The following is a 13,423-nucleotide window of genomic DNA, read 5'->3' as shown; positions in this document are numbered from 1 at the left end:
TTCATGAACAAAGGCTCTTTATTGGCTGAAACCATAAAAAGAACTACATATGTCCAGTGTCAGAAACCCACCACACATACAAAAAAAACACATTTTAACAAAAGAAGAAGGGAGTAAAATGAAATGGATTGAAAAGGCTTTTTCGTGGAAAGTAAGAATCCATTTGATGGTAAAGCTTTTAGAAAGAGCGAGAGAGAGAGAGAAAGAGACTATCACTTTTTTGCCGTTTGAAGAGTTTGGGCTTGTAATAGCACAGACAGACAGACAGAAGGACATATTTTTTTGCTATTACAGTTACCTGCTTTATACCGTTAGTCGGATATGCCTGAAAGTCATTTGTATAAAAGCAGGATTTTAAGCATGCATCCTATACCCTCTCTCTCTTTCTCTCTTTCTCACAAATGTGATTTAGGCAAGTGGCTATGTCCGAATTTAGCCTATAAGAACCCAACTTTCAGCAGCTGTCAAAAATTCCCCTAGGGTGGTTGAATAGAAACCAATGTGGGATATGTTAGTAGACACCTTTACAAACACATTGGTGTAGAGAATTCTTGGTAAGAGATTTATTCCCAGATTTTATTAATATCCCCTGACAATTGAGTCATATCCAATTGCTTCTACCATAGCAGGTTGCAAGCACAGTCTAGAATTCTATAGTATACAATGGAAATGCACGCACACACGCACGCACGCACACACACACACACACACACACACACACACACACACACACACACACACACACACACACATACACAAAAAATTATAATTTGGGAAAAGAGACACAAGCAGGCAAGGTTAGTTACCCGTGGCAACATGACAAGACAAATGACTGTCTGTCTGTGTGTGTGTGTGTGTGTGTGTGTGTGTGTGTGTGTGTGTGTGTATGTGCATGCGCGCGTGTGTGTGTGCATGCGCGCACATGTGTGCGTCCGTGTTAAGTGTAGAACTTAACATTGTTGCGCATAACAGTTCGCTAGTTCAAATCTAGAACACCTTGATCAAAGCACTTAACAATCCGTTTGCTCATGGGGAGCTGTTCATTCATCAACAGTTTGACTGGTTGTACTGGGCAGCTCCCAGTGTCTAACAGTAAATCACTGTGGTTGTACTGGGCAGCTCCCAGTGTCTAACAGTAAAACACTGTGGTTGTACTGGGCAGCTCCCAGTGTCTAACAGTAAAACACTGTGGTTGTACTGGGCAGCTCCCAGTGTCTAACAGTAAAACACTGTGGTTGTACTGGGCAGCTCCCAGTGTCTAACAGTAAAACACTGTGGTTGTACTGGGCAGCTCCCAGTGTCTAACAGTAAAACACTGTGGTTGTACTGGGCAGCTCCCAGTGTCTAACAGTAAAACACTGTGGTTGTACTGGGCAGCTCCCAGTGTCTAACAGTAAAACACTGTGGTTGTACTGGGCAGCTCCCAGTGTCTAACAGTAAAACACTGTGGTTGTACTGGGCAGCTCCCAGTGTCTAACAGTAAAACACTGTGGTTGTACTGGGCAGCTCCCAGTGTCTAACAGTAAACACTGTGGTTGTACTGGGCAGCTCCCAGTGTCTAACAGTAAAACACTGTGGTTGTACTGGGCACCTCAACAGTAAAATCCTGTGGTTGTACTGGGCAGCTCAACAGTAAAACACTGTGGTTGTACTGGGCACCTCAACAGTAAAACACTGTGGTTGTACTGGGCACCTCAACAGTAAAACACTGGTTGTACTGGGCACCTCAACAGTAAAACACTGTGGTTGTACTGGGCACCTCAACAGTAAAACACTGTGGTTGTACTGGGCACCTCAACCTCAACAGTAAAACCCTGTGGTTGTACTGGGCACCTCAACAGTAAAACACTGGTTGTACTGGGCACCTCAACAGTAAAACCCTGTGGTTGTACTGGGCACCTCAACAGTAAAACACTGTGGTTGTACTGGGCACCTCAACAGTAAAACACTGTGGTTGTACTGGGCACCTCAACAGTAAAACACTGGTTGTACTGGGCACCTCAACAGTAAAACACTGTGGTTGTACTGGGCACCTCAACAGTAAAACACTGTGGTTGTACTGGGCACCTCAACAGTAAAACACTGGTTGTACTGGGCACCTCAACAGTAAAACACTGTGGTTGTACTGGGCACCTCAACAGTAAAACACTGGTTGTACTGGGCACCTCAACAGTAAAACACTGTGGTTGTACTGGGCACCTCAACAGTAAAACACTGTGGTTGTACTGGGCACCTCAACAGTAAAACACTGTGGTTGTACTGGGCACCTCAACCTCAACAGTAAAACCCTGTGGTTGTACTGGGCACCTCAACAGTAAAACACTGGTTGTACTGGGCACCTCAACAGTAAAACACTGTGGTTGTACTGGACACCTCAACCTCAACAGTAAAACCCTGTGGTTGTACTGGGCACCTCAACAGTAAAACACTGGTTGTACTGGGCACCTCAACAGTAAAACACTGTGGTTGTACTGGACACCTCAACCTCAACAGTAAAACCCTGTGGTTGTACTGGGCACCTCAACAGTAAAACACTGGTTGTACTGGGCACCTCAACAGTAAAACACTGGTTGTACTGGGCACCTCAACAGTAAAACCCTGTGGTTGTACTGGGCACCTCAACAGTAAAACCCTGTGGTTGTACTGGGCACCTCAACAGTAAAACCCTGTGGTTGTACTGGGCACCTCAACAGTAAAACACTGGTTGTACTGGGCAGCTCTGAGTGTCCTACAGTACAACTCTGTGGTTGTACTGGACAGCTCCCCAGTGTGAACAGCACAGTACTGTAAGTGTATGAATGGTAGCTGAAAGCAGCACCATGACCAGTCAGCCATGACAGGATGAATAAAAGGCTCCAGGTTTGAACCCCGACATCCGCCTCGGAAAAAAAGCATCAATTATTAAGAGAGCTGTCGCTTTTCTAGTGTTACAATATTCAAACACAGTTATGATTTATTGTCGTAATCCAACTGCCGGGCTCAACAGAACATGCCTTTGTTTTATCTGTTTTCACACTTCACGCACACGCACACACACGCACACACACACACACACACACACACACACTCACACAGACGTAAACAAACAATAAACACAAACACACATAGATACATATGCCCACATGAACACATAAAACTGCATTTTCTGAAAGTGTTTGGGTTGTGAAGCTTGAAATCAATTTGTATTTGTTGTCACTTCAAGCTGTGCTAGTTGTCGTGTGCGTGCGTGCGTGCGTGCGTGCGTGCGTGCGTGGGTGGGTGTGTATGTATATAAATATAATATAACATATTTTTGTGTGTCTTCTTGTTTGCAGACGATGTCCAGTTGCCCCTCCCCCTTCTGAAACCCACCTATGAGAAGCTTCCACTCACCTCTCAACCCCTGTCAATCAACCATGCGAGCCCCGCTTTTGCTCCGTTCCTATTGGCCGAGGGGCTGTCATCAATGGAGACACTGCTTACTAATATACAGGTAGGTGAAGGAGGCGGAAAGAAAGAAAGAAAGAAAGAAAGAGAAACTGAGAAAAAGCCTATAATTCAGTGGGGCAGAGCACAGACCTGGTAGGACTATATATACAGTATCCAGGTGTTCTGCCCTCCTCTGGCCAACCAGACTTCATCAGGAGTTACACTTTTTGTCACATTTAGAAACCTCTAATCTCCACATTTAAACTTGTTATGTTTTTTTTTCTTTTTAAATGAATGCCCTACTTGATCACACTACAGCCTCACACAAAAGTATGAGCTTGTAGATCTGCTAACTATTGCCACTATTGCTGTAAGTAACATGGTGTCAACCTGGGAAATAAAAAAATGCATGTTCAAATGTAATTACTGGTAAAAGACAAGAAATGCAGGTAAAATGGATCATGATTCTGTCCCGGAACATTCCTCCTTCATTGTGTCTCCATGCCATGTGTTTATTATGACTGTCCAATAGCTGACTTGATGGAAAACGTTTAACCTACAGTCAATCCCTTTGTCCCTTCTGTGTATTTAGAGCTTGCCTGTGCAAATTGAGGTACTCTCAATGATAGTGTGTGTGTGTGTGTGTGTGTGTGTGTGTGTGTGTGTGTGTGTGTGTGTGTGTGTGTGTGTGTGTGTGTGTGTGTGTGTGCGCGCGTGCGTGCGTGCGTGGCAGGGCCTGCTGAAGGTGGCCGTGGAGAATGCCAGAGTTCAGGAGAAACACAGTCAGAATGAACGTAAGGAGCTGAAACTGGAGCTCTACAGAGAGAGAGAGATCAGAGAGAACCTGGAGAGACAACTCAACACTGAGCTCCACAGCAGAGGTGAGGCATTGTTACGTACTAGAATTATCACGTCTAATGCTTTTTTCCAATCTACAAGCTCAGCTCACAACACTTTGTGTTGTGACGCATTTTGAGCTTGTAGCTTCTATTTTCTGTGAATGTCGTCCCCCCCCCAGAGTATAGGGATGCTACGATACAAGTGGTTAAATCCAGACTAAACACTCTTATGTATGAAAGATCTCATCTACATCCATATTGAATTGATTGAGTTAATCGAAATGATTTAAGTCAAGTTGTGCTTCTTTTATTATATTTATTTTTAAAAATTCCCATTGCTTGATTTCAGTATAGTGTGTGGGTCGTTTGTGTGAATGGTTTGTGGGGTGAGAGATGATTTGACTTGAGAGAGCGACCTTAGGAAGTAACTACTACACAGAAGTGACTTATATCCCCCACCCTCCCCCTCTCTCTCTCTCTCTCTCTCTCTCTCTAGTGTCCATCCAGAGGAGACTACGGAGGGAGAAGAAGGCCAAGAGGAAGTTACAGGAGGCGTTGGACTTCGAGGCTCGGAGGAGAGAGCAGGTGGAGCGTGCCCTGAAGCAGGCCAACGGCTCCCCAGGGGAGCTCCACCGCAGCCTCCCACTGGACGGTGAGGAGGCCACCGTATACCCCCACTACACCAAGTGGTTACCCAAAGTCCTGACCCCAGGAGTCCTTGAGGGACTTCCAGGGGGTCCCCCCACTACACCAAGTGGTTACCCAAAGTCCTGACCCCAGGAGTCCTAGAGAGAGTTCCAGGGGGTCCCCCCACTACACCAAGTGGTTACCCAAAGTCCTGACCCCAGGAGTCCTAGAGAGAGTTCCAGGGGGTCCCCCCACTACACCAAGTGGTTACCCAAAGTCCTGACCCCAGGAGTCCTTGAGGGAGTTCCAGGGGGTCCCCCCACTACACCAAGTGGTTACCCAAAGTCCTGACCCCAGGAGTCCTTGAGGGAGTTCCAGGGGGTCCCCCCACTACACCAAGTGGTTACCCAAAGTCCTGACCCCAGGAGTCCTAGAGAGAGTTCCAGGGGGTCCCCCCACTACACCAAGTGGTTACCCAAAGTCCTGACACCAGGAGTCCTTGAGGGAGTTCCAGGGGGTCCCCAGCTAAATGATAGTTTGGAACCAAATGGACCCTTATGGGTCTGTAACTCTGAGAGTGTACAAATGAAACCAAATGGACCAAGAAGGTCCAAATGTTCAGAAAGGGATCTATGGTGTCAAATCAAAGAAAAAATGTCCCACGCATGGTACATCTATCTATGAATGCACCATGTCTATGTACGTCTGTCTGTATGTGTGTACGTGTGTATGGCTGTAATCCACGTAACTCGAGAACCATTCGCCCCACCGACTTCAAATTCGACACACGTTCCACACCCCCACAGGGAGTGCAGTACCCGGTGTCCAGTCTGTCGGGCCCACGGTTGTCCAGAACTGCCACAAAAGGCCTCTGCCTGGGCTCTGGACAGATCCATATATGGAGCTGGCCTGTTCTAACATCACAACACTCCATATTTGGGCATGCCTGACACAGAACTCCATATATAGGAATAAAGGGACACAGAGAGACAGATCCAGAAATCTCCATATATGGGCATAAAAGGGACACAGACAGATGGGTGAAACGGGCACTCTGACACGGGTACAACGGGTATTGCATAGCCGGGTGGGGCATGGATGTGAAACTTCCATCGTTCTCTACAGCCGGGCACCGGTCTAGTGATATGAAGACACACACACACACACACACTGCACACAGACACACACACACACACACACACACACACACACACACACACACACACACACACACACACACACACACACACACACACACACACACACACACACACACACACACACACACACACACACACGTTCTCATTTATTTATTATTTGTTAATGTAGTGAGAGTGGTTGCAATGGTTTACAATTCATTAAGCTTCAATTGCACATAAATATCCAATAATTCCCCCAATCCGATGGAAACCAGTAGCTGCTACTATAACATTGTGAGGCCAGCGGCCCCAATATTATGGACAAACTATTTGTGGTGTTTATTATTTAGTGTATATTTTTCAGACGCTGTTCTTCCAGAAAACGAGGTGGAGAACAACGCTAACCAACAAGAGAACTCTGTGGCACAAGGTATATATATATACAGTATGTAATGTATATCAGTATAGTATAGCAAATTCTACAGTACAGACACCTGTTTATGTATAGCTGTTGTGTATGTATCATCCATCTAATTACTGATATTCATATCAATTACGTACTCTTAGCAAACTAATTTGGTTATATAATAGTGGGTGGGTGAGTCAAACTAACTGGGCTAGAAGGGACTACACACCTGTTGTGCGTTGAACTGATGTACATATAGGATAAATCACAGCCATATCATCTGTCCTGGTTCCTTGTGTGGCTAATGAGGCAACTAATGATTACAACTAAAGGACCGTAGACCTGGCAACAGCATGTTCCTTTCGGCCTTTGAGCCGTTCACATTGGCCAACGTGAACAGCTCCATGTTAAGCCATCTTAGACGAACTACTATATTACCGTAAGCTTTACAGAATAAATCAGTGCTGATTGCCATGCTGTGGTGTATCAACTGAAGCCAAAACGGCATCATTACAAAGAAAGTTCCCTTTCCCCGGCTGGCCAGGGAGTTTAGAGACCAGGATTACTGCATGTTTTTTGTGAGGGTATAACTACCCTGTCCCCTATCGTTTTATTATTTTAATACAGTAAATAACCTCCAACAATTTTCATTTAGGCTTTCGGTGAACAGGTGATCTAAAGTAAGGATAATGAGAAATGAATTATTTGAAAATCACAGGCTATAATTTTTCATTTAAATCGTGTGATTGATCATGTAATTATGTGATTAATTTTGGTGTCAGGCCGCGTTACCATGGTAATATCATCATCATCAGAACCATTAAAATACAACGGCCCCTTTGTTTACATCAGCAGTTCAAAATGTCCGATAAATGTGAGAAATGGACATTGTGATGAGCGTTTTCCTGGTCCTCACAATGAGAAGTGGTTGTTTTATGGTTAAAAAGGATTTTAGAGATATGTTCACAATTAGTAAAAGATTCAGATGGTTTAGAGGTTAGGGGTCTAGGCCTGATTTATGCTCAGTTGCAAGTGCAATGCATTCGAATGTGAGCTTAGTCGTACACCTGCTATTTTTGGCTGTAGGCTTAAGGTTAAAAATAGCAAACCATTGTAGAAATGGCATTATAGAATCACAATACAAACGTGCGTGCGTGCTTGCGTGCGTGTGCGTACTGTAGATGGTGATAAAGGTCAATCAGTGACACTGCCATGCTCCCATAATCGCTTTGTTTCCAGGCGACTGACCAATGACAAACAACTCCCCCAACACACACACACACACACACACACACACACACACACACACACACACACACACAGTGAGAGAGTCTTATCTCTGCCCTCTCCCAAATCCTTTAGTTTTTTCACAACATTATGTACAGTATGCTCACAAATGCTTTCCAAAGATGTTTGTTAAATAATAATAATAATTATTATAAAGAAGCAGAAGAAGAAGAAGTAAAAGAAGAAGAAATAATAACTCATCTAATACATAATTAGTTTATGATTTCATCAATCCGTAAAAAATGATTGATGGGAACAAATAAATCAATGACATTTAAAATGACTGGAGAGCTTTTAGATTAAAAGAGTTACCGTATATATATTATTTTTTTTCATTGTAAAATGGATCATTTAATTGTTGGCAATTAATTAAGTCAATCAATGAAGGGATTCCTGCTGTGATAGATGCGCAGAGATGTGTGCGCACACGCACGCACACACACACACACACAAGTTCATAGTATATAAATTACTGTCAACATCGTAATATTGTAAAGTGGACACTCTCTCTCTGTCTGTGTGTGTGTGTGTGTGTGTGTGTGTGTGTGTGTGTGTGTGCGGACTGTGAAATTGAATCAGCAAAAACAATCACAAAATACAGATCATGCAAAACAAAATGCCTTACACACACACACACACACAGGCACACACACACACACACACACACACACACTATCTTTGCCCTAAGTAGAGTAAACATTGTTGTGTGTGTGTGTGTGTGTGTGTGTGTGCGCGCGTGCATGCATGCGAGCGTGCGTGCGTGCATGCCTGCGTGTGCGCGCATCTTCCCAACTGACACACTGATAATAAGACACATTTATCAAAGGACAGAAAGAGAGAGAGAGTGAGAGATGGGGGCCAAGAAAGAGAGAGACAGCGGCACAGAGAGGTAGAACGTCATCAATGAATCCTGTGGAGATTCTTCACCGTCATCAATTCTACCAATACACATGTTCCATTCCATTCAGTGCACCTAGTTCACTGTAAAACCAGTGTTCTATGCTGTCCGGTGCACCTAGTTCACTGTAAAACCAGTGTTCCATTACATTCAGTGCACCTAGTTCACTGTAAAACCAGTGTTCTATGCTGTCCGGTGCACCTAGTTCACTGTAAAACCAGTGTTCCATTCCATTCAGTACACCTAGTTCACTGTAAAACCAGTGTTCCATTCCATTCAGTACACCTAGGTCACTGTAAAACCAGTGTTCTATGCTGTCCGGTGCACCTAGTTCACTGTAAAACCAGTGTTCCATTCCATTCAGTACACCTAGGTCACTGTAAAACCAGTGTTCCATTCCATTCAGTGCACCTAGGTCACTGTAAAACCAGTGTTCCATTCCATTCAGTGCACCTAGTTCACTGTAAAACCAGTGTTCCATTCCATTCAGTACACCTAGTTCACTGTAAAACCAGTGTTCCATTCCATTCAGTACACCTAGTTCACTGTAAAACCAGTGTTCCATTCCATTCAGTACACCTAGTTCACTGTAAAACCAGTGTTCCATTCCATTCAGTACACCTAGTTCACTGTAAAACCAGTGCAGAGTTCTGCTGGTCTATCTTTCTGCTGACTGTCTTGATGCCTCTAACTTGGCATGTAGTTGTTGTACTGTATGTTGTCCATGTAGTGTACTGCCTATCAGTGCAGTGATTAGGGCTGTACAATTAACCAAAGATATATCATTCAAAAATGACATTTAGAACAAGACATTTTGCTTATGTAGCTTAATCAAAATCGTCAAGCTGTTTATATTTATATATATATATATCAAAGAATCAAAACAAAAAATAATAATCTATTTTTTTTATAGTCAACTAAATCTATTGGTCTGATTAACCACTTCTGATTAACCACAATTATACTTTGTTGTTGTACATTAATGGTGGCGTACTGTTGTAGGTGTGTTTGCTGTCATTCTTATATATTGAATATGATGTCACGTCGACATTTGGGGAGGCAGAGTCATTGGAACATCTGCCTACGAAGCCAAGTTATGGTACATTAATGGGCATAATGGTCAGGGTTAGGCTCAGGGGTCAACTGGCTGCATGAAACCTACGCAAGGATAACATTAAAAGTAGTACAAGTAAATGTAAGTGTGTGTGTGTGTGTGTGTGTGTGTGTGTGCTTGCGCGTGTAGTGTAGTGTACATGCTCATATGCCCCGATGTTCACATTAAAAAAAAAAAGCAAAACAAACAAATAAAAAAATGACTCTCAATAGAACGAACATTTGCTGTGTAGTCTACACACACAAACACACACCCACGCACAAAACACACTCAAACTAGTCTTTTGGGACCCATTTCATTCTAAAAATGCTTGTATTTGACTTTGCAGCAGCCAATAAGGGAAGGTAGGGGAGATTTCCTATTGGACCCCAGCCGACGGTCATTAAAGTCTTTGCTGGTGTAAGCTAAATGGAATGAGGCCGACCGGGAGGAAATATGGCCTCAATGTGGATATTATACCTGTTTGTGTGCATGTGTGTTGGGTGTGTGCTGTACGTGTGTGTACGTGCACATACGTGTGTGTGCGTGTGTGTGTGTGTGTGTGTTTACGAGATGCGATATGAATGCAGACAATAACATTTTATTATGTATAAATATATACAAAATATGGTATATTAGTGCATAATGTGTTGGGTGTGTGCTGTACGTGTGTGTATGTGCACATACTGTACATACATGTGTGTGTGTGTGTGTGTGTGTGTGTGTGTGTGTGTGTGTGTGTGTGTGTGTGTGTACTAACTAGTATGTTATACTCACACACACATACACTGACACGTTTGTCTGTTTAACTTATTGAAGTATTGTTCAATGCATACAAAAAAAGGATGATATTTCTTCACCCTACGTCTGCCTTCCACACGCACTTGTGCACATAAACACACACGCACGTACGCACGCACGCACGCACACACACACACACACACACACACTCATAATAACAACTTGGCATTGACGTTATAGTGCAGACGAGACAATAAACAACTAATTAAGTAGTGTGCTACTTCTCCTCCCTCCTGTCCCCCTCCAGAGAACAGCAGACCCTACTCCAAGCCTCCCATCCTGTTCTGATGGTTGGCTGGCCGACCGGGGCGTCTGGGAGAGACGGACGCCATCAAGCACCACCCACCAGTAATAGAGAGAGAGAATTACCCAGTGAAATCAGCGCTTTATCCATTTAAGAGTTGAAAGAGGAACCGAGAGAGAAACAGAAAGAGAGAGGGAGAGAGACCCCCATGCACGCACGCACACACACACACGCAAGGACACACACACACACACACACACACGGATGGATCAGAGGAAAGGAGAGGCAGATTGCACCTACTCCCTTGCTTACTCACCTATAACGCGCTCAATTATTTATGTATGTCCACATAACAGCAGGCCAGCGGAGGACACACAACACCAGTGAATGCATGGATGGACACACAACAACGTGGATTGTTCATAAACAACTTAGCAGACCCAACCGTACTGGATTTCCTGGGTTACCAATACCGATATACAGTGTATACATGTATGTATACACGTACATGTACACACAGACACACACATACACACACAGTCCTCTGTCTCTACTGTTGTTCATTAACGATGATGTCTTTCTATTCTGCTTTAAAGTTACATTTTATTGTTACACCGTCCCCCCTCCCCTTCCCTGATGAAAGTAGCTGCAAGTGTCTGCAGCCCTCCAAAAAGTGTGCGTGCGTGCGTGCACGTGTGTGTGTGTGTGTGTGTGTGTGTGTGTGTGTGTGTGTGTAAAGAAATGGGGCACATCAGTGATCCACTGGCCCTGTACTGCTGGGATACCTCAGGAGGAATCACAGTGAAGCAGAAAACTCAGGCACACTTGTCAGGCAGAAACCTAGTATGTCCCGGATGGTTAGCTCAACCGTCTGGGCACCTGGGCTGCCAAGTCAGCCGGACGGCGTGCCGCGGGTTCGACTCCCTGTCTGAATACTGTTCACTGTCAATAAAGGCATAATAGCCCCAAAAACTAAATCTTCAAATCAAAAAGAAACCATGCATGTCCAAAACTGTTACTTTTCAGGAAAGGAACAATGTGTTCCAATGGATCCGATGTAGTTATTATTTAATCACAAGCTCTTGTTAATACTTTTCATTGGCTCAGTAATTATGAGAGCCACAGACGCACACTTTCACTTTCAAAATGTTTAGAAAATTTGCGAAAATGGCATATCTACAAGCTCACAAATGGGAATGGGAAACATTGTGAGCTTGTCGATATTTTCGCTACTTTTGTGTGACACTGTTGTACTATGAAGTAGGCCAGGGCAATGATGTATGAGAAAACATAAGAACCGGAAACATGGAGATACAAGGTTTCTGTCCAACAGTGATGATAATAAACCTGCACGTGCGCGCGCACACACACACACACACACACACACACACACACACACAGAGAGAGAGTTCCAGAAATGAAAGAGGAATCCCCCCACCCCGCCCACTAAGCTAAATAAATGGAGTAGAACCTCTCTTATATCGCTCTGCTTTTGGGACATTTCTGTAAAGATTTATCAAGTTGAACGAGTCCTTCAACCCCAGAGGCTCTCTCCTCTGTGACGTCACTGCGAGACAGAACCCACACATGAAGGAATGGGAGACTGCTTCTGTCTGGACTGCTTTGAAGATGATTTCTTTTTTTTTCTCCATTTTTTTTCGCTTGTTTTTATTAAAGGACAAAGAAGTGGGGGAAAACACCCCCCAAAAAACCTAACTGGTTTGAAGAACTAGCTGACACAAAAAAGAAAGTGGAGCTATACGCTTGAACTTTTTTTTTCTTTTTCAAGTATCTGTAATCTTATTAGTGTCGTTGGGTCTTTATTTAGTAACTAACTGATTAAGAGGATTACTGTAATCTGTTTTACATGTAATCTGTTTCTTCCTTTTGTCTATGTCCGCTCATCTATTGTTTAAAAAAATGAAGAAAAATGTAAAAGACAAAAACAAAAAACAAATGCTTTAGCATTTTACTACTTCCTCTTGGGGCGGGGTCAGTTCACTTCCTCTTTATTTCATACGTTGTAGAGTTGCTGCTGTGTGGATTCTGACGTTTTATCTGAGCAAGTCTCAGTGGGGTCATGATGAACTTTTGTTTTATCTGCATGTTTGTTGTTTTTTGATTGATTGATTTTACAGCACTTTGTAACTTTTAAGAAAAGTCCAACGTGAATATTCGACCGGAGCCTTTTTTTCACTACTCTTTGGAGATTTAAACAGGTCATTGTTGCCAAACACTTCTCACTTTGGGTACAACATCTAGACGTTTCATGGAGAGAGAATTGACCCCATCCCCCGATGCACATTCTTATTATATTTTACAGACACAACATTTCGAGTGAGAAAATAGGACTGTTTAAAGGATTTTCATACTCTGATGCACCGCATGCTTGTAAATACCACATCAGGTTCAAAACCAGAGATAAAGAAAAAATAATGTTATCGAGAATAATTATATATAAAAAATATTACAACAGTTATTACTGGTTTTAAAAGAAGACAAAATGCTTTGACACAACATCGTAGCTCTGAAACATTTTGGTTTCGGTTTTTTAAACGTAGGAAAAAAATAAAAATAATAAATACACGTGTTGAAGTCCCACAAGCCTCTCAAAGAGATCAAACAAAATTCAAGTAATTGTTCCATTGTATTTCTTGGTATTAAAAATTGTAACAAGTGTA

General features: G+C 43.2%; 1 protein-coding gene across 4 annotated transcripts in view; it reads left to right on the top strand.

Annotated features, from left to right (window-relative positions):
* The window catches only part of LOC308327357 (dachshund homolog 2-like), a 62,296-nt gene extending 48,873 nt beyond the window's left edge, over positions 1-13,423 (top strand). For 3 of the 4 annotated variants that reach the window (XM_080780733.1, XM_080780734.1, XM_080780732.1), the window contains 5 exons: positions 3,315-3,472; positions 4,142-4,289; positions 4,744-4,899; positions 6,378-6,458; positions 10,748-13,423. In XM_080780733.1, coding sequence (XP_080636859.1) covers positions 3,315-3,472; positions 4,142-4,289; positions 4,744-4,899; positions 6,378-6,458; positions 10,748-10,896 — 692 coding nt within the window. In that variant the 3' untranslated portion in view covers positions 10,897-13,423. Of the gene's footprint in view, positions 1-3,314; positions 3,473-4,141; positions 4,290-4,743; positions 4,900-6,377; positions 6,459-10,745 lie in introns of all 4 variants that reach the window. The other variant, XM_080780735.1, reaches the window with a different exon arrangement.

Source organism: Protomyctophum bolini (genome assembly GCF_963924005.1).
Source record: "Protomyctophum bolini genome assembly, chromosome: 13".
In the NCBI taxonomy this organism is placed as follows: domain Eukaryota; kingdom Metazoa; phylum Chordata; class Actinopteri; order Myctophiformes; family Myctophidae; genus Protomyctophum; species Protomyctophum bolini.
This window is presented reverse-complemented; position numbering and strand designations above follow the sequence as displayed.